The sequence below is a fragment of the Phalacrocorax aristotelis genome, chromosome 14 (assembly GCF_949628215.1).
Source record: "Phalacrocorax aristotelis chromosome 14, bGulAri2.1, whole genome shotgun sequence".
NCBI lineage: Eukaryota > Metazoa > Chordata > Aves > Suliformes > Phalacrocoracidae > Phalacrocorax > Phalacrocorax aristotelis.
In genome coordinates this window covers 4361350-4387822 of record NC_134289.1, presented here as the reverse complement: position 1 = coordinate 4387822, position 26473 = coordinate 4361350, and the positions used below count along the sequence as shown (strand labels likewise).

General features: G+C 49.4%; 1 protein-coding gene across 1 annotated transcript in view; it reads right to left on the bottom strand.

The window, feature by feature from the left end:
• CDH23 (cadherin related 23) overlaps positions 1–26473 on the bottom strand; it is a 204658-nt gene that overhangs the window by 106288 nt on the left and 71897 nt on the right. Inside the window, exons 6-8 of the mRNA XM_075109417.1 lie at positions 10931–11125; positions 7587–7715; positions 551–629 (exon numbers count right to left, since the gene is read on the bottom strand). Coding sequence (XP_074965518.1) covers positions 551–629; positions 7587–7715; positions 10931–11125 — 403 coding nt within the window. The remainder of the gene's footprint in view (positions 1–550; positions 630–7586; positions 7716–10930; positions 11126–26473) is intronic.

Sequence of the window (26473 nt, the reverse complement as noted above, 5' to 3'; positions counted from 1 at the left end):
GCAGAAACCCTCCGCTGCTTTAATTAAGCTTCATTCTCTATCCCTGCACCCTCGCGGGTCCAGCCTCCTGCCTCCCAGCTTGCGAAGCTCTGGCAATGCTTTGGGAGGCCAGCCCTTGGCACGGAAATGCCGCAGAAACCGCCAGGAGCCGTTCAGCCTGTAATCAGTCCCATTCTCTCCCTAAACAATAACCACCCCATCGCCAAGGAGAGTTTTACGCCTGGCTCTTTGCAGGTCTCCTCGGTGGCGTCGTGCGAAGTGGAGCTGTTTGTGGCTCGTCATTAGAACTGAAAGGTTTCACTATGAGATATTGTCAAATTTGTTAGGAAAAAAGGTCCGCAGGCAAAGCAAGCTTTTCAGAGGAGTAAAAGCTTTCAGTCGGAGCAGTAGGCTACAGTAATTAGCAATGACAAATCAAAAGAGCAAGCAGTACAGTTGAGGAGAAACTTAACCAAATATGATTTCCCAGGCAAGAGTTGTAGAAAGACTTATTGCAGGGCTAGCTCCTCCGGCCCCACGGAGCTCCCCACCACATACTCCCGTCACTTACCCGAGACGATGGTGTAGCCGATGCCCCGGGGACGGCCCTTGTCCTGGTCGATCGCCGTTATCATCCGCACAGTAGTACCCTGGGAAGGGAGAGGAGACGTGCTACAGCCACCCCTGCCAAGCGCTGCTGGGGCTCCCGGGGCACCCTGCCAAGGCATTGTACCTCTTGCCATGGGCTTAGGAAAACCTGTCCAAGGGCAAGGCAAGGCATGGAAAAGTCCCAACCCTACTTCTCAGGGCAGTTCCAGCTCACCAGTCATCACCCTCGTACAAGCTGCAAAACTCTGCTAACCCACCCCAGGATGTAGCTGGTGATGCTGAGGGCAGGACTGGCTTGTCCTCTGACTGAGCCACTGAACAGGCTGAGCTCAACCATGCAGTAGGTTTGTAATTGGGCAAGTATCCACAGGGAATGGAAAGAGCATCACCAGACTCATTTTCCCCATGCTGCTCATCCCCTGCCCAGAAAAGGATTTGGAGCAAGTTCAGTGTGGTAAACACAGCTATCGGTGCTCAAGGAAGAGGAGGAACTGGGAACCGAAGGTGCAGCATTGGCAAAGCCAGGACATGGCTCCTCACAGCATCACCACTGCACAGGCTCTGGCTGACAGGCAAAAGCGTATGTTCCTCTGCCACAGAGATTTTCACTCTGCAGTCCCCTGAGAGCCAAGGGCAACAATTCCCTCCCGCCATGACCTTCAGCACTGGTCACTACACCAGTTTTATCTCCCACTGGCTTCCCAGTTTCAACCGGCCTTCTTTGCCCCCTGCATTCTTCAAATGAGGCACCCCAGGCCATGAGGGATGCTCATGCATCCAGCTGCATAACTAAGTGAGCTGCAGAGATTTTAATTGAAACCTTCAAGGAGAGGGAGGGTTGGACAGATGTTGAGAACAGGGCATTGCCCCCGGCAAGAGCTTCTGCAACTGCCAGCTCACCCACCTCATCCTCCAGAACAGGCCTGTTTCTTACAACCCAGCAGAAAAGTCCACGAGACCAAGAGTCCCCCAAAACCAATGAATAACATAGAAGTGACCCAAAATTCTTGTTTAGTTCTTGAAATAAAATAATCAGGCGCTTATGTCAACTCCATAAGCTGTACTTCCCCCGCCTCACTGCAGTGAGCCCATGCAAATACAAACACACGCACATGCACCTAATTAATGTAGTGTGAAAAAATTTACAACTCAGCTGTTCTTGTTTTCATTGGTTTATTAACAGTGGGGAAAAGGAACAATTTTAATTTTTTTTTTTTGCCCTCAAAGGAAATGTCAACAGAGGCATTTGCATATCTAACGAGGGAGCATAGTGGGATGGCAGTGTTGCATTTGTCCTGCGATCCATCAGCTGAAGGCCAAAGGGAAAGCTGCTGCAGAAACATCACTGGTGGAAAGCGGGGACTTGCCATCTTCCCCAGCTTTCAGAGCTGTGCCCCTGTGGGCTCAACGGAGACACTTTGCTGCTGCCGGCCATAAAGAAGGCTCCCACGGCCAGGCAGACTGCCCCTTCCCTGATCTCTGAGGGCATTTCAATAGACTCCTTAAGTAAATCCACATTATTAACCGAGAACATTAGCCATAAATCCCAGGTCACTGGCATCTGAGCAGCACTCGGCTGGTGAGGCTCAGCAGCTGCTGGAGAGCCTCTAAATCACCGACAATAACTGTCCTTTCCTAAGGAGCAAGAATAGCTAAAAAGCTCAAGAAAAGTGGGAAAGGAGCAGGTGGGAAAGCAGAACAAGGGATGTGGAAAGGAGAGGAAGGCAAAGCAGAGAAAAAAAGGAGATGCATGCAATCCACCATGCACTCCCCAGCGTACTCTGCTTTAATCTGCCGTCCCCATGGGGCAAGCACAAACCCCCCTCCACTCCCCAGTGAAGCGGGAGCTCCTCCATGGCAGGGGTGGTAGGCAAAGGCACTTGCTCCACCTGACAGCTCGCTCATCGCCTGTCAAAAAGCAAGGGAGTGGCGCAGAATGATAAGTGTCACCTGCCGTGCGGCACATTTCAAAGGGAAGGCAGCTGCAGGAGAAGGCAGGGCTCCCGCGATGGCCAAAGAATAGCAATTGGCCTGCTGACGCTGGGGCCGCTTTATCTGCGGGAAAGGTCCCTCCCGCAAGAGCCATGGGGAAGGGCTGTTGGGAGAGATAAAAGGATGAGCTCAGATATTGCAGTCGGGAAAGTTTGGGAGGGGAGGAGGGGGAATCTCATTCGGATATCTCAGTGGTGCGTACCATAGAGATGTCCATAGGAAGGAAATTATCCAGACATCTGATCCCAAGAACGAGGGCTGTTAGAGAGCATGCCAAGGTTTGCCTAGTTCTTGGCAAGCCTGCGATGACAGCTTTCACACTGCTGTTTTCTGAGGCTGGGTGTCCTACTGTTCTTCTTGCAGGCCTGTGCATCCCCTCCTCAAGCCCTTCACAAGCCCCTTCACCAGCTCATCCACTTCACCAGTGACCGAGAAACACGTGCTGCAGTGGTGCTGAACTCTGAACTCCCTACCGTTCCTGGAACCGCGACAGAGGCAGGGACCTGGCCATGCCTTCACATCCCTCCTGGTTTCCATCCTTCCTGTCAGCAACTTTGCAAGAGGCTTCCAGTATCCACAAGACAGGTAAATCCCAGCTCCTGGGAACAGATGATCCATCCTCAAGCATCCACACAGTGTTTGGGATCAATCTTGGTGCTTCTGTGGAAGTGCCACAAGATATGCATAACAGTTATCCCCATAGCTGGTGGCAATTACTGGTTTTGTAGTGAGCGGTAACAACTGATGAAGACAACCTCAGAGCATGATCGCTCAGCACGGTCAACAGGAAGGAGTATTCTCATTCAGCAGGCGTCGGAGAGAGATGCAGAGATGTGATGTGACACTACATACAAGCTGTACTCCTGCCTCAGTACCTGTGATGATCATGAACCACCTTGCTCACTGTACCAACAGGGATAACTAACCAGAGAGGAGAGACTAGGAATGGAAAAATACCCCAAACTGTTGACCACAGCCATCCCGCAAGGATGAAGATTGACCTCTCAACCAACATCATCTCAACAATTTCTAATTTCTCTTCCAAAATTCCACCAGACCACCTAGATACCGTTCGTTATCTAGGTATCGGCATGGCAAGGGCAGAAGATGCTGTGCTCTGGCTCCCATAGACAGCCAGCTGTGCCCCTAAATCGGAGGGCACCCTCCCACCATCTCTAGTCAAACACACCTGGCAAGGCTTCCACTTACTCACGGAAAGGCCAAGCTGACTTCCAGCGCCAACGGCTCTGCCCAGCGCTCACCCCACCTGTTTGCGGTGTGAACCTGCGGCTCTTGCAAACTCCCAAATATTCTTGACATTTCTTAAAGCCAGTAACAACTCGCCAACCTACCACAGACAACGGTGGCTGCAAGGAAAGGACACGGGTGGTGCGCATAGACCGAAGCACCACAACAGAATAAGTCTCTTCCTCTAGGGAAGGAGGAAGAAGGTTTAGAAAAGTATTAATCTGGAAAGGCCTATGCTTAAAAAAAAGGCAGAGAAAATAAAGAATGACATATTATCCAAACAAAATCTGAGGGTTTTCTGAAGAGGGGCAGGGGTAAATCAATCCTTTTTTAATAAAACCCTGAGCTTTTAATAAAGTGCTCACACTGATGGGCTGGAAATATTGTAAGAAAGAATTAACTCGGAGCTATTGAGACTCTAGGGCAAAAATAGCACTGATTCTACATTATTTCTTTAACCCAAGGAGTTTTTGAAGAAGAGGGGGATGGTGCTGAAAAATTAAAACTGTTTTAATAATACTTGACACATATGTACCGTGTGCTATTGCAAGGGAATACAACTGCTGGTCTTGGAACCAAGCACCCGTGGGGGTTGTCCCCCCTCTTGCCTTTGTGTGGCTCTGTGCAAGATAAAGCACCCTTTCATAGGCCTCAGCATGTCTCTTAGCAAGTGGATTCCTCCTCTTTCACCCCCAAAGTGAAGCTGTGATGCTGCCTGGACCACACACCAGCTGAGGTCCAAAAGTAGGGGCTCATCAGACCAACAGCATCTCTGCAAGGTGAAACGGACCCTCTCCTTTAGCCCCTATTAACTTGTCTTGAGAACACCAATGATGCCATCCAGTCTCCAGACACTGTGAGGACAGACACCCAAAAAGACTTTGAGGATGAAAAATACAACATCACCGAGCTTTGCCACAGCTGCAGACAGCTTCAGTGCACTGGGGTGCCCTGGGAGGGATGTCTGAGGCACACTGGGAAGATAAACAGCATCAAGAAAGAAGATGCACCACCTCCAGGGAGAGCAAAGTCTCTCCCCCCTCTGTCCCCTTCCTTTGTCCAAAAAGAAATGCCTTTCTTCTTAGTGTCTGAATAAGCACGTGCCCAAAATGCTTCAAAATTATGCTACCAGATCCTGGCCTGAGAAAAATAAAAGCTACAATGGTACTTCTCTCCCCTCTCGCACCCCTCCAGCCCTTTTCCTTCTTCTTCTCTTACAGGATTAGGGACTTGAAAGGCAAAGCGCAGCCCAGCGTTGAAGCAGGAGGAGGAGGGGGGAGTGCTTCAGAAAGCTGCCACGGCAAAAAAAATCCTATTTCTCACTTCTTAATTCCAGTCAATTCCAGTCAAAGGGCTGATAGAGATCTGTTTGTGGTAATTTGCTGCAGTTTATCCACTCTTTTCACCTTCTATCGGCTCTTCACTGACGGGCTGGCTGACATGCTGTTACTCGAGTGAGGAAATTAAAATTTGATGCAATAATCCCAAATAAGAAGGATTTTATTAGGTAATGTATACACTTTAGATGAGGTATTCTTGCCTGATACATTGATAGAGGAACACAGACATGCTGTGCACCACAGATAAAAAGAGAGGCAAGAGAGACGGAGAGCAGGCACGGGGACATGCAGCAAGTCTCTTCTCTGTAGATTTGGGGCTGGGATGAGATGTCTCAAGCACATTTTGACCTGCTGAGCCTGACAGCAGGGCAAATGTCCCTTTCCAAATGCACTGCAGCCTGTTGGCTTCACCTGGAAGCCTTTTTTTGGGGACAGAAGTTGGCCAAACCCAGACTTCTCACCCAAATTTGGTGTTATCCTTTCAGTAACCAAGCCATTCTGCAGGGTGACGGGTTCCTCTCCGCACTACGACTGGCTCCCTCCGGTGGTAGGGCAGAGCTGATGAGGCGACTTCCCATGGGGAGATGAAAACGCACATGTTAAACCCCAGGCTTCCATAGCAAACCACGTCCTTGCTTCAGCAGCAGAGATTTCTCCTGTGGAGGATGGGACTTTGGGTCCAAACCAGAGAACAACGCCGCTCAAGGTATCACCCACGTTCAGCGGTCATCTTCACCATGTCCCTGGTGGCACCTATCCATCTTGGATATCTCAGTGCCTTTGGAGATGTTACATGGGGCCAAGAGAAATTAAAATCTCTAAACCCATCAGAAAACTGCTAACAGTTTGGTGAGCACTTGTCCTTTGTGCATTTCCTATCTCAGGTTACACAGCGATTATTTGCTGCTTTGCCTACTGCAAACAGTGTATGTTCTGGGAATAACTGTGATTGGTGTATCAACGTCCCCTTTCCTAGACACCAGGTCACTCCATGAAGGTGATGCAGTCTCTAATTTTTTGATACTCATGGGATTTCTCTTTCTGTAATTTTGTCTAAGTCTTTCCCGCCCCAGTTAAGGGTGATCTAAGTAGCATTTTTTCTTCCCTACAGCTCATACTTCCTGCCACAGAAGCAGTCCTTAATCTCAACTCATTGACCACTGAAACTCACTGAAACTTTCACTTCATGAAAGTAATGCATGAAGCTATTTTTTGGCCATCTTCAGGCTGGCAGACAGGTAATGTGCTGTCCGACCGCAGGATTTGTGACAGTAGGATTCAGCCCTATTGATCCAGCACACTCTATGCTGTCAGAGCCAGCAGTTTGCTCCAAAGTGAATAAAAAAAGGCATAAACTGAAATGATCTGGAGTTCCCCGTACCGCTGCATGAAATGAGCCATCAGGTGTTTCAGATCCAGCGCATCAGAGACGTTACGGGATGCACATGTAGCATGGATGCCTACCACACCATGATTTTAGGGCAGAAGGTTTTTCCATCCATATACAAAACTATTTGCCCTATACACAAAGCTATGGGATGCCTTGGGAAGGTGGGTGCTGCTGAGTAGGGCTGGTGCTTGGGCTGCAGGTGCTTGGGCTGAAGGTGCTGTGCACCCTTGCTGGGAGCAGAGCCAAGAGCTCCCAAAGCCGGAGCTGCCTGCCACGCTCCCCGCCGTCTGCCGTGGGGGAAAAAAAGCCCTGCTGTATTTAGAGACCGGGAGAGGTTTTCCACAAACAGTGAGTTTGCTGACAAACCGAGTTTCAGAAGAACTAAAATGATTGGATCAATTTGGCAAAACCTGGGGGAAAATGCTCAAAGTGCTGAAATGGCTGATGATTCCGGCATTTTCAAAACTGCCTCATTTCAGGAACGTTTACATTTTTCTTCAACTTTTCTCTTAGAATTGGCATGCATATACATTGTGCAGAGGAAATGGGGTGACTGTGTGCTAAGAACAACAGAAAGCCTTTTCAAAATTCAGGAAAAAGTGTTTAGAAAAAGATTTTTTTTGGGTCTCAGGCTTCCTAAGCCTCCTTGCTTAGGCTGCCTTTTTTTGCAAAGGGCAAAATATTTTGGAGCTGGCTTGAAACGTGTTGTCCCAGAAAGAAAAAGGTTTGCCTCTTTTTGGATGCCATTTGAATCCCATGATTCATCTCCCCTGCGCCTAAGACCTGCGTTTGCACTTCAGCATGGAAACAGGGCTCCTCTTTGCACCCAAGCTGTAAACGTCGGGGCAGAGCAACACAAAGCTGTGATAGAAGGACCGACGGAAGGACAAACCTCTTTGCCAAGAGGAGGTTTTTCCTCCAGCGTTTTTGGGATACCTCGTGCTTTCTGTCCCACACGCTGCTCCAGCCCCCCTCAGTCCCCCGCACACCACCAGTCATGCCCGTTGGAGAGCAGCAGCAGCCCTTACCGGAGGCGAGTTCTCGTAGATGTTCGTGCTGTACGGCAGGTTGATGAAGATGGGGTCCATGTCCTGCACGTCTGTGATGGTAATTGCCAGGTTGGCCAGAGTCGACAGCGGCTTGTTTTTATCTTGATCCTTGAAAAAACAAGTGGAGGTGGGTGGGGGGGGAGAAGGAGTTTCTGTCAGAAAAGTAGAATTATTCAACAGTATTAAGCTTCTCACAGTTGCAGCTGGATCAAAATTTCTGAATAGTCCAGGTAATCATCTCTTTTTCAAGCTACCTGCTGGAATTATTGTCCACTGTACCCCCCTCTAAGCTGAAATACAATACGCATTTCATTCCAGCGTTAGCCCTTTAAAATAAAGCAGGCACTAGTTTAGTTTTCATCACATTTTGGGTGGAAAAGAAGCAATGCTCTTCAACAAATACTTCAAAATATAAATTCCCTCCTAATGCAGATACAGCCTAAGGCACCTCCACACTGCGAGACCCAGGTGTGGTTGCCAGCAGACTTTCAGACCAGCACGTCACAGCAAAGCATCTCATACCCCCCTAGCTCTGATGCCTCCACGCACCTCGGGCTCCATCACCTGGAACACGACAAAGCCCACCAGCTCCCTTGCCTTTCCACGGCTCTTCATAACCCTCGTGGGCAATGCTGCAGTCAAAGCTTTATTCTGTTCTGTGGCGCTTTGGCAGAGGGTACGTACACCAAGTGCTGCTGTCATAGGATGCCTCAGCTCTCGCACAGAAGCCAGAGTGGAAACCTGAGCTGCAGGATACGTGCTCACAACAGCAACCTCCTTTCTACTGGGCTAGTGGTTTTGGCTCCGATAAACTGCCAATCTCTACCCTCCCACTCTGCACAGGGCCTGGCAGGGTCGGGGTAACCAGAAGCTGCCTTTCTAGGCACGCCAAGCCGCTCCCCCAGCTGCGGGGAGGTGGGGAGCCATCCTCCCGGCCCTGCGAAGCAGGTCACAACAAGCACGCAGCAACCTCAGGACAAGCAGTGGTGGCCCTTGAACACTTCAATGCTCCGAGCAGGAGCATCATCTCCCTTACGCCCCATCACGACCTATCCAGACAGAGCCACCAGCGCTTTTCCAGAGCAAGACCCTTCTCCAGCAGCCAATGCAACAGCAGGGCAGGCTGCTACCAGCTTGTCCTGCGGTGCCCTGCTGCCACCGGTCCTTTTGCTGCAGCCTGGTCCCACAGGTGCTCAAAAGTGACCCCAGTGCCTGTAGCCCTTTGCTAGAAGGGCAGGAACAAAAAGATAACACACAAAGGGAAGGAAATAAATGTCTCCTTACTCCTTACCCCCTAATCAAGCACCATGGTGAAAGGCGACCATTAGAGGTTACCGCACACTTCTGCAAAATGACTCTGAACAGCGGCAAGGACTGATTGCCAGAAGATTAATGTTAATTTAAACCGTATTCAACAACACAGCTTGTACATTATCCTCTTAACCTGCAGGCCTCAGCATTTATGGCCTGGATGGATGCTTATTTCTGACTCACACTCTACTGTTAGCGTTATCAGGTTGAAGACTTTCATTCAGATAATTTTTTTCCCCTCCTCTTCATCTCTTAAATTTTGGTTAAAGTATTACAGATAGCAACAAAAAAAGCAAGCACATTTCGAGTTTTCTCACCTACCGTCTCTCACACTGCCCTTTTCAGTCTCTTTCTGCCCTTGCAGCCTACATCCCTGGAATGAAATGGCTCCTGCCTTGAACCAAGGCTCCACAGCTCTTCTTGCAGCCCTTGCAGCCACCCTGAATTCACCGTCACCCCAGCTCCCGCCCTAGACCATGCAAACTCTTCATCAGGTGAGCAAGAGACTGCATTTGCTCTTCCAGCTCCTGCTATGCTGGTGCAACTCTCATCCTCCTTCCCGGGCTGAGCTTTGCGCCAGGGTTTCTCGCCGCATTTCTGCTAGAAATTATGAGCACCTTGTGACAGAGACGAGGAGATATTCCCACAGCTGCAATCAAGCCCAGTTCAGAGACTTAATATTTAAGTCTTTGAACTCCCTGAGCTGGAAATCACTAGAAGCCAGGAGCATATTAGGTAGCAAGTACTAGATATGCCCCCATTTTGTCTTTCCTGGTAACTGCACAGCGGATACAGAGCTAGATGGAGCCGGGTGGAACAAGACGGCATCCTTATGTCCTTGAGGAACCAGAGGAAACCAGAATCAGACGTGGGAAAGAAAGGCACGTTTCCATCAGGGCTTGGGTTCGGTTCCATGTTTTGTAACCCACTAGATAGTTCAACAGCACGTCCTAGGAAAGCGTGTTGGTGACAGAGACTGATAAAGAAACAAACAATGGGAGGACCTCTTATCACTGGAGCATTTAAAATAAAATGAGGCATATTTCAGAAAAAATAAGCTCCTGGGGAAAATTCCACAGCCTTGAACATGCGGAGATCAGGCTGAAAGGTTGAGCTGCTTGCCTGTGGCCCTGCAGTCTGCAAAAGCCCGGTCTCTGTGGCCATGAAGAACAAAGCAGCCCTGCACAGCCCTCCATGTCCTTGTGACATTTACAGTTCTGCATCGGGACAATGATCTTGATTAAATCACATGCTTCAAGAGGTCTAGCCAGCTGCCTGGAGGGGTCAGAAAGGGTTTTCCCCCCCCTCTCCTGAATGTGGAGTTTGTCAGATGTATTGTAGGGCTGAATCTCACCTTCCTCTGTTGCATCTGAGGTGGGAAAGGAGCCCTCATCCAAAGTGCTTCCTTGCACAGGGCTCCTCAACCACTCCCGATCAAGCTCTTGCTAGATTTGACACCAGCAGAGAAGTTTTCCATTCAGGTGGGGCATGAATTTGCCACGGTGGCCACCTGGATGTACGTCTCCCAGGGGTCCTCCCTGGTACGGTGGCACCAACTGTAATTAGGATCTTGGTTTCTCCTCCTCTGTTTAGCAAAATTTTAACTCTTGATGTCTGAAATCATCTTTTGCTGAGTGAGGCTCAGGGGGGTCTAATACAGGTGAATCCGTCTGTTAAAGCCATGATGCACAAGGAATAAGACCGGAGGATTTAATGGTCTGTATGCCCTGTACGGGCTTTCTCCACCAAGGGAGCTGCTCCCCTTTACGCAGAAGCCCCGACACGTGTAAGATGCTGTTGGAGAGGTGCAGCTGTGCTCCACGAGCTGCAGAGCAGTGATTTGAGACTACCCAGGCGCCGCATTGCTATAATACCTTTTTAAGTGGAAAATGCTGGGTGTGCCCTAGAAGATGCCAGAGTAGGGCGATAAAATAAATAAGCACTGGCTCCTTCCCCATTGCAGTCCCTCCAGAAAACGCCTCCTCCCCTGCAGCGGCCAGGGTAAGACTCACCGTCGCGTTGACCTGGAGCTGGTATGCCTGAGTCACTTCGTAGTCCAACTCCCGTATCACCGACACGATGCCACGGCCACTGTCGATGGCAAAGAAATTGGAAGGAGGCTGGAAGGAGTAAAGCACGCTGCCTCCTGCCCCCTGGTCTGGATCCGTGGCATTCACTATGAAAATCGGAGTGCCCACTGGTGTATTCTGGAAATAAACAAAAAATAGTATATCGGTAAAATTGTGCACCAGCCTATTTTCCCATCAAACACACATCAACGATTTCCTTTGCCCACCAAAAGGAATATCTAGAGACCCGACAACTTCAGTCCTATATTTTCGGGACATTTGTAAGTTATACAGCTGTTTTCTTTATTACAGTATTGCAGCAACTATAATAGTTGTTACACACTTACAATAATAGTTATACAGCTGTGGTCAAGATGCCACTCTATCACAAACCCTTATTTTCCCAGACATCACAACTTTCAGCAAAAATTACCCTCTTTGAAATTCGTTTTCTGCCTAAAGGCATTTTTATTTTCAATGCTGATTCCCTCTCTGTTTTCACCATAAGGCATTAAATATGAGAGAGTCTAAAAAAAATAAAAAGTGTTAAATGCAACACAGAACTTTACGTAAAATTCAAAGTTATAGTTTCCACAGCAACTAGAACCCGGCCCAATTAACGCTGGCATTAACAGTTAAATCGTCACAAATCTGGAATCAATCTACATGCATAAAATATGCAGCTGAGTGCACAAAATCAGCAATGGCAAATGCAGTTTGGCACTTCTTATTGTTTAACTTCATAGCGGAGAGAACAATTATCCATTTTTGGTGGAACAGCTGCATGTTCCTATGCAAATCTTAAATGCATATTCTTGTCTCTCTAAAGGCAGAAGCACAGACTACAAGCAAAAAGGCTTTGCTGGGGACCCAGGCTGCAGGTACGCACAGATCACGACCGCTTGGGCGAGCCCATATGTTTGTAACATGTTCACAGCCACGTTAAGGGTTGACAAAGAGCTAAAACTTGGAAGCCAGACAACTAAGGTCAGAAGCAAGACACAGCAGTGGCTGGTTATGGCCAGTTGGGATAATATGGATTATTTCTGCAAACCTCTTCCTGAGCCTCTGCGTTTTATTGTTAACTTAATTTGTATTAAGTTATTCAGCCTCAGCTCATAGAGAAGTATCATGAAGTGCTGAGAAGGTGGAAAGGAGACTTGAGGAGATACACAGCTTAGAAGATGGGGCACTGCTTCCAAGCAGACCTCCTCCTGCAAATCCTTAGCCAAAGCTGAGCAATCAACTGAACTACTGTCAGGTTTTTTGGGAACCACAAAGCTTGCAGTGAACCACGGCAGGGTTTCAGCATGGCTGTCCCAGGCTGCCACCTCCGCTAGAAAGCATGAGAAAACAGAGCTCTGTGCTTAGAGATCTCATTTGACTGTTTTTATACTGGGTGATGGCACCAGAAAGGAATCAAAGCATCTCAATTTCCCCCAGCAAGGCTCAGGCGAGCAGAAGCTTGCCTCCAAGGCAGGTAGCAGGATTTGCTGTGAGCTTGGGCAGGCAGAGCAGGGAACCCAGGGCACATCCCGCAACCCACGTTCGGGATCCCGAAAGCAGGGCTGAGCACGCGTGGCGTGCTCTCGCACCCTCACCCGCACATGTCCCTCCCGCCTCCCTGCCCTTGCATCCAGCCACACGGCGTCGCAGGGACATCTCAGCTGGCCTCGGGCTCGAGCAAAACTCCAGGTTCCTTACTTCAGTGTCACTTCTGCAGAGGTGTGAGAGGTTGCAGTTCCCACTTAGACTTTTCATTTGCTTTCTTTTTTTTTCCCTCCTCTAAATCAAGATGCTAAAGAAAGCCTCGCAGGGCATGGCCCGAGGATTATTTTTTAAACCACCGTCAAGTATTTTTTGTGATCAGCAATCGTAAAAGCGTTAAAGATATAGCTAGAAGGGACCTCAAAAGAGAAACCTGTTTCCGTGTTACACCTAAATCATTCCCATCCTTAAAGCCTCCCAGCCCGTTTTTCCCAGCAGTTTGTTACCCTTTGCCTTACAACTGCTCATTTTCTGGCATGCTTAACCCAGATCTGCCCTGCTGCCTTGTAAGCACTTGACTTTGTGCCATGCACTCAGCATGTTAATCCTGGCTTGTGTACTTAGAGAGCTCAGGAACCGGGACTCAGTCAGCTCAGGAGGTGTGTTGAGGTGGAGAAGCCCCTGATGGAAGGCTGCAGTGGGTGTCTGCTTTCTGAGCGCTCCCAGGACACCTTCTCAGGACTAGAGCATCTCCCCATCCCTTTCTGGGCTACCTGCCTCCCCCAGGCCACCATCAGCAAGGAGCAGCCCTGGAGCACCCTGTGCCCTCCCCTCGCTGCTGCCAGAGCACTGCTTCGGCTGCTGAGGTCCGCATGCTCCAGCAACTGCCGTGTCAAATTCCTCCCCCAGAGCCACCCGGGGTATCAATGTCAGGATGAAGAGCATTGCAAATTAACCATTAATAGGGGGAGGAGGGGAGAGGCAGCAAAAGAGTAGATGCAGGGTTGCGCTGATGAGGTCTGGGGTATATTGTCCCCAGGAATAATAATATTCATAAGGATAAAGCTAGACTTGATGAATATGTTTCTTCTTCTTTTTAAGTGTCCCTAGCCACTCCTTTTAACATGCAAATCCACTCTGGTCACCCATGATTATGGGGCTGCACCGCTAGCTGTGAGAGAGGAGAGCTTGATTTCCCCGACATTGTATTTCATACAATAGCCCAAAAGCAGGCTTTGAAGAGAGTTCATCTCCTCGTCCTTCCAAAGGAGAAGCTGCCTGGAGGGACATGGAGGTCACCAGCTTCGGTGCTATCAGCTCTGGCCCCCGCAGACACCGCCTGAGCTCTGACTTGGCAATTACCCTATTTTTATCCTTATTTTACAGCTTTGCTGACCAGGTCCCTTCATTGGCCAGGAGAGCAAAAGCCATACAGGCGGGGTACCAGCTCTGGGCAAAGATCTGGCTGGCCCTGGACAAGAGTCACTGGCATCTACAACAAAGCATCCAAGGGGCTGCCAGCAAGCCAGGGCAGGACCTCAGTGGGAGGCAGCGGGCAGCAGCAAGAACATGGGTGAGGGCATGAGCAAAGCATGGCACTGGTGAATTTAGGAGAGGAGCAGAAGGGCTCCCAGGCAATAAGGGGAGCATTACAGGAGCTTGAAACAGAACAACATGGTCACAGAGGGAGGATATCTCTGATATTTCCCAAAGCGCACAGGTCAGTGGGAAAATTTCACTACCAAATGCACGCCCTTATTCCCAACAGCACACAGGTCGAAGGATGCAGGCCCATAAGAAGTGCTTTGGGTAATGCAATTTTTTTCCCCAGCTCAAATTCAAGAAAAGAAAAAAAGAAAAAAAAAAAAAGAAAAAATAAAAACAACCAAAAACCCCACAAACAAAAAAACAACCCAAAAAAAACACCAGACAACCAAAGAAAAAAAAAACCCAAGACCAAAACAACAAAAAACCCAAACCAACTCTAGCAAGGCAAAACCAGCTGTGGGATCCAGACATCCCATATCAACAGTCCTCCAAAAAAAGAGGTCTCACTTTCAGTGTTCATGCCCAGGCAGGAGACAGTCAGGATGAGTCAGGAGAAATTTCAGACCATCTGCCTTAAAAAAACATAAGAAGTACGTCTTTAAAATCCTCTTGCCATTTTTTGGTCAAACAGGCTCAAGATATTCCTCAGCAGGAGGCCGATGCTTATTTCTCAAAAGATGCGGCCCATCATCTAAACAAGGGAGCAAAACGTCTGTATAAACAGCACCGGCTTGGTTTCGGGTTTGACAGTAAATAACAGGCAGAAGGCACGTCTCAGGGAGAGGCAACTGGGAAGCCCTGCACCAGGACAGCTCAAGACAGACCATGTTTCTGCATTTTCAGCATTTGGCCCATTTATAGCACTCTTATGTGTATCCCTCATGGCTGTCCTTCCTTAGCGAAGATTAATTGTGGTTATGCTTAGTTCACCAACAGACAAAAATAGAAAATTCTATCTTTTCTGTCCAGAAAATAGAAATGCAGACAGACGACAGCCTACAGGTGTTTGTGGCAAACAGGTGAGTTTTCTACACAAATCACCAGATTTTTTTCATTTTTAAATCTTTTGACTCTCTCTGGAAGCCAATGATGAAGCTTAACTCACCACAGAAAAAAGAACTGGTGACAAAACCGTGTCATACCATTAAATCTTTGTTATGATGCCAGCAGATGCGAGATAAAAATAAACACGCAGACAGATGCCTCCTGCAGAGGAGGAGGGCGGCAAACGGGAGTGGGACCCACTCCTGACCTGTCTCCAGCACCCCATCTTTCATCTGACGGCTCAGCAGGAGCAGCTCCAGCACCCAGGTCCCTCCCGAGCAGCTCCGGGAGCTAAAGGGTGGGCCAGCTGCAATACCGCTGAGCGGCATGGGCTGGGGGTGCTGGGGCGCAAGGGAGTGAGGCTGTTTGTGCCTCCCTTATTTTGCAATAAATGAATAAGAAGGGTTCAAATGGTTGTAAAATTTTTATGGGAGGAAGCTCTGGGGTCCTGTTTGCCAGAAAGAAATACTGAATTGTAACAGCGTGTGTTACACGTGGCTACCCAAAGCACCAGGAAGAGCAAACCAAGAGCAGCAAGGCACAAGAGGAGACTACTCCATTTCAGTGTATCACCAATAGCAAGGATAGGCTCGGATCAAACAAGGAACGAACAACCCTAAAATCCCTGTCCAAACATGAAAGGACACTGCTGCACAAGGAGATGGCCAAGGAGAGACCAAGACCTTACCTCTCTTACACCAACACAGCAGTACAACAAGACAATGCACATGTTTGACCAGAAAGAGGTTTTGTTTCTATCCAAAAGCTCTCGCGGGTATGGACCAAACGTGGCCCGCTGCAGCCAACACCTCCCCTGGCCTGGGCTGTCGCCTCCCAGCATAAGTGACCAGACACAAACGTGTCCTGTGTTAACCCTGGCGCGTTGACAGATGACACACCAAAGCCTTCTACAATATTCTCTGTAAAAGGGCTGCTAGCACTGAAGAAAAGGCTATCAGAAAAGGACCTTTTTAAAATATTTACATCTCTCTCTCTCTGGACACACCTATAGCCTTTAATATCTTATTACGAATCCTGCTATAAAATGCATTAGTAATAAAATTTCTGATGGATGCTACTCTGACAAAACATGGCAATACAAGGCAGATTACGACCCAGAGGAGACAGGGCCTCAGGAGGCACAACGTGCCAGGTTATGTGGCCACAGCTGAACACAAGGGATGCTGGGCAGGGGTCCCTAAAAACGTCAGCACGATCTGGTCTGCCACCAAATGCTCCCCGAGGGCTGCAGAGCCAGCTCTGCTGGGGTGAGTGCCGGTGCTGGAGAAGCACTGGGGACCAAGCAGCGGCAGGACCACGCCAGTGAAGTGACGACCAGAGGTGGGCTGGCTGAGGAGCTCCCAAGGGAAAAGCTCCCATATCAAGGAAAACTTCGGTGGGGACAATATTGAAGGCATATGTAAACCTATGTGAACAAGCTCTTCTTCCAAACGGGACGAAATGAAAAGGCTGTTTGCAGAAAAGCCAGCACCCGCGCTGTTTCACCAGGCCCACGGCGCCTGCTCTGAGAGCGTATAAAACCCTCCGGCTGTCAGACAGCCGCTCACCCTGCTAACGGAGCAGATTTGCACGGTGTCTTTGAGAGCTTTCCACCATAGCAAAACCATTTCACGGGCCACAGGCCGCCAGCACCTCAAACGTGCCTTGATCCATCAGTCTCATCCAACTGGCCTGACACCGGGCTCCCTGGGGCAAAGGGCTGAGCGGGGAAATATGTGGTGCTGACTTTTTTACAGCAGGGTCAGAGTCAGATAGAAGTAAAGGTGAGAGATGAAGTGGAGGAGATCTGGGAGTTGGTTTCTCAGATACTCCCTTCCCTTAAATGCATCCACCTTTCCAACCGACAGACAGGCAGTTACAAGCATAGGTTGGGCACTAGGAACGCAGGGTGTCAGGAGCGCCCCGAGATCCTGAAAGGACCCTCCCTCTCCTCTCTCCCTTTCTCTTGTCCACAAGCACTCAATCAATTCTTTAATTAAATGAGCAGCAGGCTTTAAGAGAAAGGAAAAACAGGCCCATTGCCCCAGCTGCAGTTTTGCATGCTTATATCCACTCTAGGCTGAGGGCCGTGGTGCTTGCACAAAGCTTGTTCTCTAACCCAGCAGCTCACCCCACTGTACTGTCAGCAACGGGCTCCATCCTTCTCCTGAAGCCAACAAGGACTGGACACAAACCCCAGAGAAGGGATATCCGGGACCAGGGCAATGCCTGGGAGGAGCCCAGGTTTATTTGGGAGTGGTCCCTCAAAGCCCACTCCCCATCTCCAGTGGCTGGCCACGTACAGGATCATCTGACCTCCCAGGACAAAGTCACCGCGCAGTGTCCCAGCAGAAGCTGGTAGAAATGATTAGGATGCGGAAGCGTGCATGTTGTACCAATGCAAATAATGTGGAAAAACGGCAGGCAATCTGGCCGAACAGCTGTCTGAAGGTCGATGGGATGAGAGGAGGCGATGCAAACGGACTAAGGGGCATACAGCGACGGGCACGAGGGCTGGAACAGCAGGCAGAAAACCAAGCCGCCCGTGTTGTGCTCTTCACATCATCACGAAAACTGTCTCACCAGCCCTATTTCAGGTCCTGCTCCCCCCCTCCCCCCCGCCCCACGCTGCCCCTGGCCGCTCCCATCAGGAAATGCTTCGCTGCTTCACGCTCCTGTTATACCTCAGGTCAACCTATTACTCTTAAATAATTCCTTGCTGCTCTTCCTGGTAGCTCTCTTCCCTCTCCCTGCCTCCACGCAGCAGGGTAGATGAAAGGAGATTTGCGCTCGTCTAAAAGCTGGCTCAGACATCCCTCTCCTCGAGTCAAAGGCGCTCTCACCGATCCCATCTCATCGCAGGGCAGGAAGGGGGTTTCAATGCCTCTTGCCCAAGATGAGGTGTCTCAGGACGCTGTGTAACACAGCTGGCACCGAATCCAAGTGCTCTTCTGCTACAACAGCAGAAATCCTGGGTCACTTGTCCCTGGGCTGCCCAGGACAGGTTTAAGTAGCCTATTCCCATACGGGTCTCAGAGTGCTGCAGGAGAAAGCTGCAAGGGCAGAGCGAGAACGAGTGCCAGCCTCTCTTCCAGAATCTACCAAGAGGAAAAACCAGCCCCATGTTTTTGGTTTCCCTCCCCCGTCTCTATCTCGGAAGCAGCCCGACTACCAGACGAAGTCCATTGCTCGTGTGCCAGCTCTAAATGCTCACACGGATGTGCTCAGACTTCCTATTCCTGCATTCTTTATTACACTTTTTAATTACATTTATTAATTGCATTACTGCTAGTCCAAGCCAAGCAATTTCCAATTTCAAAGTTTGATTTAAAAACCTGATAATTTCCTTCTTTTTTTTTAAAAAAATTTTTTTGGTTGAGATTCACCCCCACCTTTCAATCAGCTCTCGTTAATATGTACCTCTTGTTGCTATCTCTGTTACGTGACCTCCCTCATTATCGGGTGACACTGGCAAATGGCCACCGCAGAGCTATAATTCAATTGAGAGGCTTTTGAAAACACCATAAACACAGCTGGAATAGATGCGTTACTGGAGCTGGAGACTGAATTAGTGGCTGGATAACCACACTGGGAGCTGAGAGCGCTTATTCACAGCAGACACCACCAGACCCAACTGCACAGCACTGAAGAAAGGGACATCACAACCAGCAAGCCCACGGGAGAATCTGCCACGCTGGCAGGACAGCAGCGCTCAGCAGGCAGAGGGCAAGCAGCCACAAAGAGGGGAGGATGCTCTGGTATCCTGCTGCTTGCGTTTTCCAGCCCAGAGCTGCCCTGTTTCCCACCAAAGAGAACCCTGCCCTTGCCAACACAGGTCTCAGATGGCTGATTTATGGCACGGTGTCCCCAAAAGCTGGACGTACAGCAGCTCTGCCCCCTTTCCTCGTGGCACCCGTCACTTCTGCCGTGCAGGTCTTGAGGGGCGAGCCCAGGATAGGCAAGAGAAGGCAGATGGGAGAGGAAGAAAATGCTAATAAGAAACCCACAACATTCCTCCTCTTATCTGTAACTTCCCAACAGGCTCTGGCCACTGTCCTTTCCAGGCAGTGATAGGATAAGTGGGACCTGTCACCCCCCTGCTCTCCTCTCTAGGGAGCAACAGTGGCTGCACAGCTCAAGCACTCATCCAGAATGCAGTTATATTCGAAAGAAAAAGCTAGGGGAGGAAAAGGGCTATTTGGCAGAGATTTAATTTGCAGCTTCAGGGGCAAAAGGAGCTACCTGCCCTAGACCACAGCCAGTGCAAGGCTTGGGCTTGCGCAGGGACTGCACCATGACCTCCATCCCCAGCCCAGCCACCAGACCCAGGGGGTTGCTCCTCTTCCCTCCCTCTGAACCTTGCCTTCATCTTGGTGCTCGGTCCCTCCCCATCCCCAGCCAGCCCTGCCCTGCCCAACCACCAGGGATGCCAACAAGCGGACAGAAAGCAGCCGGGTGGGTGAAGCATCAGGAGAAAGAGAGCAAAAGAGAAGTAAGCAAGTTCCATAGTGGCTTTCAAGAAGCCGTCCCGCCCATACTGTTACTGGATATATAAGCAGACAGCCAGCTTTGTCTGTCAAAGCTCATGCCCCTCGACAGCCCCTGTCTCCAGGTAACTTGAGTTTTACACTGCGCCCTGGGTTTGCGTTTGCTGCCCCACATCTCAGGAGACCACGAGTGGTTTCTCACAGCTCCACAAGAAGTAACGAAGAGTAAAGCTAATGCCAGCAGGCTTACGTACTCTGTGCAGGGGAACCTTTGTGGGAACCTTTCCAGCAACCAAAAAGCCACCGAGATGGACTGCTACGAACACGCAGCTACGGGACCATGAAGTCTTAAGCCCAGTCTGAGAGATTAAAAAAACCCAGGTGGGGCTGATCATTCCATCTTTGGAAAAGAGGTGGGGAGAGCTCTGGCAGGGACAAAGCAGTCTACTTTCACGTTTTCAGTCTCCTCCAGAGACACACATCTCAATCAGCAGGCCCGATAACTCCTGCCAAAGAGGTGGCCGAGGCACTCGCTGGACCATCCCTGACGGTTTTCAGCAGCCCTGCAAACACCGAGATGCAGCAGCAGACCTGGCAGAGCAACCAGCCAACACGCTGTCAGGACTTCTTCAGTGGGAGTGACTTCAGACCTCTCGGCTACATCAACTCCAGGTGAAATAACGAAACCCTCAGCATAGCTCTTAGCTGATAGGGAATTAAAGGAAAGTAGTAGCATTGACTCCTCCCACAAGACTGACAGACAATAGATCCTGCTTAATTCTCTCTCTCATCTTTCTACCAGACAACAATCTTGGTTGAAAAGGGTGACAGAGTCAAAGTCACATACATCATCTTCCCTAAGCCATATCACTTGGTGCTCTGTGAGATTGATTAACACATAGAATAATTCAAAATCAATACAGTCAGCTAACACATAGCCCTCAAAATACAATTGTAAACAAGGAATATTATCAGGCCAGTGTATTTTTAATGGATTCCTGCCAGGAACCCACAGGTCTTTGCCCAGTATTTGACATTTTTACTAATCATCTGGAAGAATAGAAACACAGAGGTTGAAAGATGGGTAAACAACAAGGGGCACAGACCATCGACATCAGGCAGATTGCTGGCAACTGGTTTGAACCAATACCCATTTTATTTAATGTGTTAATGCAGAGTTCTATATCTGAACCAAAAAAGTACAGCTCTTCTAGGAAGGGGGATCGCTCTGTAAAACAGACTGTTCCCCACTGCCCTAGGAAGGGACAGAAGAAAAAGGTGGTAAAGCAACCGGAACCTCACTAACTCAATGCCTGCAGCCAAATCCCATTGGGGAAGCCACATTTCTTTCCTGTTTCTGTCCATTATCCATCCCCAGCCTTCAAGGAGCCGGGCAGGGCTGGAACAAGGGCTGGGAGGCAGCCCATGCTGCCCTCCTGGGCTGCTATAATGTCAGTCCCAGTTTCGGAGACGGCAGATGGGAACCCAAGATGGTCTAACAAGACATTTGAAAGTCAGAGGCAAATGCCGAGAATGTGAAAACCTGTCAGTCAGAGAGCTCCTGGCTTCCGTGGCGTGCTGGTGTGATTTTCACGCTGGAAAAAGGCTTTCGGAGCAATCTCCCCCTTTGCAAGGGCATGCACCGCAGATGGCCCAGCACCCCTTCGGCTGTAATCTTGCCGGAGGTGGTGGACTTGGACTGGGCGGATCCAGGTGGCCACAGTCAAGGTCTCCACTCCTGCCTCTGCTCTCAGCCCTGGCAGAGGCAGCTTTTGTCCAGGCAAGTAAAAGCAGCCCTGACCCACAGCAGCCGGTGAGATTTTTCCACTATCCCTCCTCTCAATACTAAAATTCAGTATAAAAATCAAGTCACCGGTGTGATTTACTGCTACCAGCCAGGACACGTTGTGGGGCGAGAGAAGAAATCCCTTTCTGATTTCTCCTCTCTGGTGATACCATAAACTGGACAGATCCTATTTTTTATAACCCATTTTATTGGCAGTCAGCACAAACTTTTACTTTCTAAACCCAGGGAGAGATCAAGCAGGTGGGTTAGGTTAATACACCAGCCTCTAAGCTGGGAAGGAAGGGTATCTGGAAGCGGCACTCCGACCTTCAGCAGCGGTCTGTGCCAGAGCTGGGGAGGACAGGAGCGGTGCGGGATGCCATGCCCGAGACCAGGCAGTAGCAAGGGTTACTTTTAATGGCAGCCTGTCCCCACCGATTCGTCTGAGTAACCCTTGCTCGAAGAGGTGCAAACAGGCACCCCCGTGGCAGCCCAGCGGGGGATGCTCTGGATTGCAAATGACTTCCATTACGGTAGAGCGTTAATACAATGCATTACAAATGAAACCCTAATGACAGGACACTGGCAGGATTGCTTCTACTTGATATTAATTGGGTGACACTTTCTTTTAATGGTACATTAATTAATGCGGAATATCAACGGAAGTCCACGACACCCGCATTAATACAAATGAATTCATTATCATCGGTGTTATTACAAGAAATGACAAATAAATCTGTAACAGTGGGGCCCTTCAAATAATAGCCACGAATCATTAGGTATTGCATTCATCTATACAGCATACTGCAAATATACACATGCAATCTGTGGATGCTTATCTAGTCACAAGTTCCTCTCCATGCCAGCCCAGCATCTGTCCGTCCCTAGCTCTTGAGCCCGCCTGAAGCAGGACCCAGCAGCCAGCCCAGCTGGCCAAGGAGAAACCGGGACTTGCTTTCCCATCAGCTCATCGGCTGGAGTTCTTGCTCTCTCCTCTCCTATCCCACATGCGTGCAGCCACCATCTCGAGTCTTCAAAAGGCCCTCTGATCTAGCACACGTATTCCTGTAAAGAGGATCACCTTTCTTTCCCCCCAGCTCTTGCGCTACCATTTTAGGCAGGCAGATAACAAACCTGCACGCTTTACCATCTTATTTATTTATTTTACTGTTTGTTTATCCCCCGTTCTGGTAGAAAAGCTAAAAGCACCTTTCACAGCAGAGCGGCTTGCTTCTGACCATAGGTGGAGCAAGTAATTTGTCCTCAGAAAAGCAGGAAACTAAATCTCTCTTTGAAGTCTGGGATTTGTAGGTACCAAAGATCCATCAAAAAGAAACTCCTGGGAAAGCCTCTGCAGCAGCCTGCGAGCAGGTATCGCTCTCAACACGAGCGAAAGCAAAATCCATACAGCTGTGCTGATTCAAAAAAATATTTCCCTGTCTTCCCGCAGATGGCTTTATTACCAGAGAAAGGATCGATAACAGTTCAGCTCAGGTCTCCTCATCGGCCTTCGCTCCTGCTGAAACGCTTGTGCTAAAACAGCAAACTCCAGCACAAAGCATTTCTGTCGAGCCATGTCGTGACATGGTTCCCCTGGAGGGACCCCAGCAATGTGGATACCACTCTCCCATGAGAGCTGGCACCCCAGTTTGCTCTCTCCCACCACCTCTGCGGTGCCCACAGGCAGAAAGAGCATTTACAAACCTGAGACAAAGGAACGTGCAGGGAATGTTTGGTTGGTTGGGGTTTTTTTTGTTGGTTTTTTTTTTTTTTTTTTTAAATACAGTACCTGAAGACTTACTGACTTGCCCTTGAACCTCTAGAGCAGGAAAATGCAGCACAAGAGCCGGGTCAAGCTAATTAAGGCATATAATAAAGACAGGAAATCTGGCACCGAAGGAGGAAGAAGTGGGAAGAAAAGCATCGCGTCTCCCCGTTCACCCAGCATCCCAGCACCACAGCATAAGGAACAGCATATGTGCCACATGCTCCAAACTCATCTCTGCTAGCGTGCATGCTACGAAAGACATGTTTATCAACACACAACACCCCAGCTTTTCCTGCTTCGGCCTGAAACCTCCCTGCTTAGACCTACACGCTGCAGCCGCGTGCAGAGCAGCTTTGTCTCACTGCTACGCCTGAGGCCACCTGCCTGCGCCGAGGATGAGGCATCCCGAGGACAGATCCTGCCCTCTGCTCTAGGCAAAAGATGCTCATCTTACTCTGCACAGCACGGTTGGTTTTTTCATGCCTCCTTATTACAGGAAGGTTCTTCCCACCTGGGAAGATCAGAGGCAAAGACCTCAGCCAGCAGTGCTGGCATGAAAAATTGTGCAAGAGCTCCAAGGTACATGGTGAATAAGCTCCTGATCCCAAAAGATGGTTGAGCATGGAGCACCAGGAGCAAACCAGCCTTGAAAGGAGAGGAAAAGGGGCAAGTGGGAACACAGCAAGGTTTGTAAAGGGAAGAAACAACTTATGTCGGACCAGTGACTGATGTTCAGCTCTGAAAGAACAAAAAAGCATCCTTCAAAGCCAAACACAGACTGAGGACTAAACCTCTGAATTTACTGAGGCTATGGAATCATGCAGACCCACACAGCAGTTATTTGTGAAGTGGAAAGGCAATATTAGCACAAAAAGGGGCCAATAAAATCATCAGCCTCTTGAGGACAGAGAGAGGGGCAAGTAATCCTTGCCTCTGGCTACAGGTGGAGCAAGTTATAAAGCATCACACACCTGGTAACTTTAAGGAGGCTGCAGTTTTTTGGCATCAGATTAAAAGTTTTAGATCCTACCCTGAGGAAATGAGAGACAGATCTGGTCCCAGCGCTGCCCTCAGCAAGGCGGAGGGTTTCTGTGCAGGCCACGGGGAAAAGGCAGCTCTGAAAAGTGATTTTTCCAAGGTACTGTCTTCTTGGTTCACAGTTCTCCAGCTAATTTCCTCGCAGAGGCAAAACTCCACTACAGGATCACCCTGCCAGGGACTGCCCTGCGCAGAGTGATGCAGCTGAGCACCCGGCGCAAGGGGAAGGGACGCAAGCCATCGAATGCAGCTGCACAGCCACCTCACTGGTACATTCCTTCTCCTGTCCTGGTCAGCCACATGTCCTCCAAACTGTGATTAAAATATAGAGGGCACGTTTACAGCAATAAAGCTCTTTGAATCATTCAGCTTCGGGGTTGTTTTGTTTTGGCTTTGCTTTTCTTTAATCCAGGCTGGGATCTCTGTGCATCAGCTGGGATGATTGTGTTCACATCATGCTGTTTCCGCGTCGAGCAGGATTCCTAATGAAAAGGATTTTCCCAGAGGACTCAGCTCACCGCCTGCATTGACTAGCACATCTGGGTGAATTAAAGGAGCAATGTTTTGGAATTCCCTTCATTCACTCTAGGCCAAACCCCTTCAGCTCAGGGCAGCATCTGCACAGTGGGAAACAGGCACAAATCCAGCTTAATCCCCTCGAACCTTGCCTGAGGAATGGGGTTAAGTCTATTCTTTTCACATGGGTCACTTCTGTTCTCCTCTTCCCTTGGCTTTGCCCTCATTCACAGCTGAGAAAATGGATTATTTGCCCAGCTTTGCTTCTTTAGCATCACTGGCTTATAGGTTACAAACTTAAACAAAACTCGCAATAATTACAAACAAATCAGGGTTTCCCCTCTCTTCTTTCACTGTTTCTTACCTTCACTCACTGCTTTGTCATCATCATCAGAAGCTTATTGCTGATGTCTGACAGGCACCCACCATCCGTCAGATTTGGTGAGCTTGAGTTTCTAAGCCCACCTAAGTTTCTCTCTCCATCCCCTTCACCCTAGACATGCCCCAGGAAAACAAAGGCAAAAAGCCCCAAAGCTAAGGTGCGTGCTCTGCACCCCAGACACGTCCAAACTCTCCTTCAGCTCACTTGAAACTCTGAATGAGGCACATCAGCATGAGCACTGGTCAACCTCAGCCTCCAGGCATGACCTTGAAGACATTCAGGTGACTCATTTCAGCAAAAAGCAGCGCCTAGGGGAGAAGGGCAGGGTACCCCTTTCAGCACGATGCTCTTACACCAGGAATGCCACCAGCCAGAACTGACCCAACTCATCATACCTCTGCTCATATAGTCTGAAGATGGCAATAAGCTAAAAATACCCCCTGCACCAGATGTACTTAGGGAACAATATTATGACCCCTTGTTTACAAGGCTGAGACATTACAAACCCTGCCACCAAAGCACAGCACACCAACTCACGCTCTGACACCTGCTCTCCTGATTTTAAGCAAAGGCAGGAGGAGCTGTTTTTGAAGAGGTGGCCCCAAAGTGAGCAGGCACCAGTGCTAAGTTGACCCCGGAGGAACTGCACACCATGGCTTTAAATGCCTGCTCCTGGAATGATGAACAGATTTACACTACCGAAGCTTCAGGCTACTGAAGCAATGAAATTGGCTATTTTTGCCTCTAAATCCCCAAGGAACGACGCAATCCAGGAGGTGGGGAGATCTGTCAAGCCTCAGCAAAGTCCGAGGCTGCAATGAAGCAGCAGGCGCAGAGTGAGGTGCAGAAGGCAGGGCAGGAACATCGGCGTGGGACACGTCAGGGCTGGTCGCCTCGTCGATCAGGTCACACTACAAACACCCTATTTCTAATGACAGTTTTCAAAAGCTCAGCTTACCAAGTAGACCCACAGAAACAATCATGCTGGACGAGGCTTAGATACATCCTCACATAAAAGATAAAAACTTTTTCCTTTTCTCTCTTATTCCTTAAACCTCTCATCTCCAACAGCAATGCAAAACATCCAGAAACACCAGGAAGAGCTGAGGCTCCTGCACAGGTTTTCAGAGACCACCCGGATACTTCCCGTACCCTGCGTGTCAGGACGCGGCGGTCTGCCCCCGCTGCCACGTGGAAGAGCAGGCACGCTGGTCCCTACTGCCAGGGACAAGCGGCGGGGTAAGCCAAAAAGACCAATTTTTCTTTCATCCTATTAATTTCCAGACTAAAGGTGGAGGCATGAAGTCCCACCCAGAGCACTCTGGCTGAGGCACGTCCATACATCTCTTCCATAAAAGACCCTCCTGGGTAGATCTACCTGTGGCAGAGGAAGGGCTGAGCCATGCGCTATCCCTTGCAAGGTACTCTT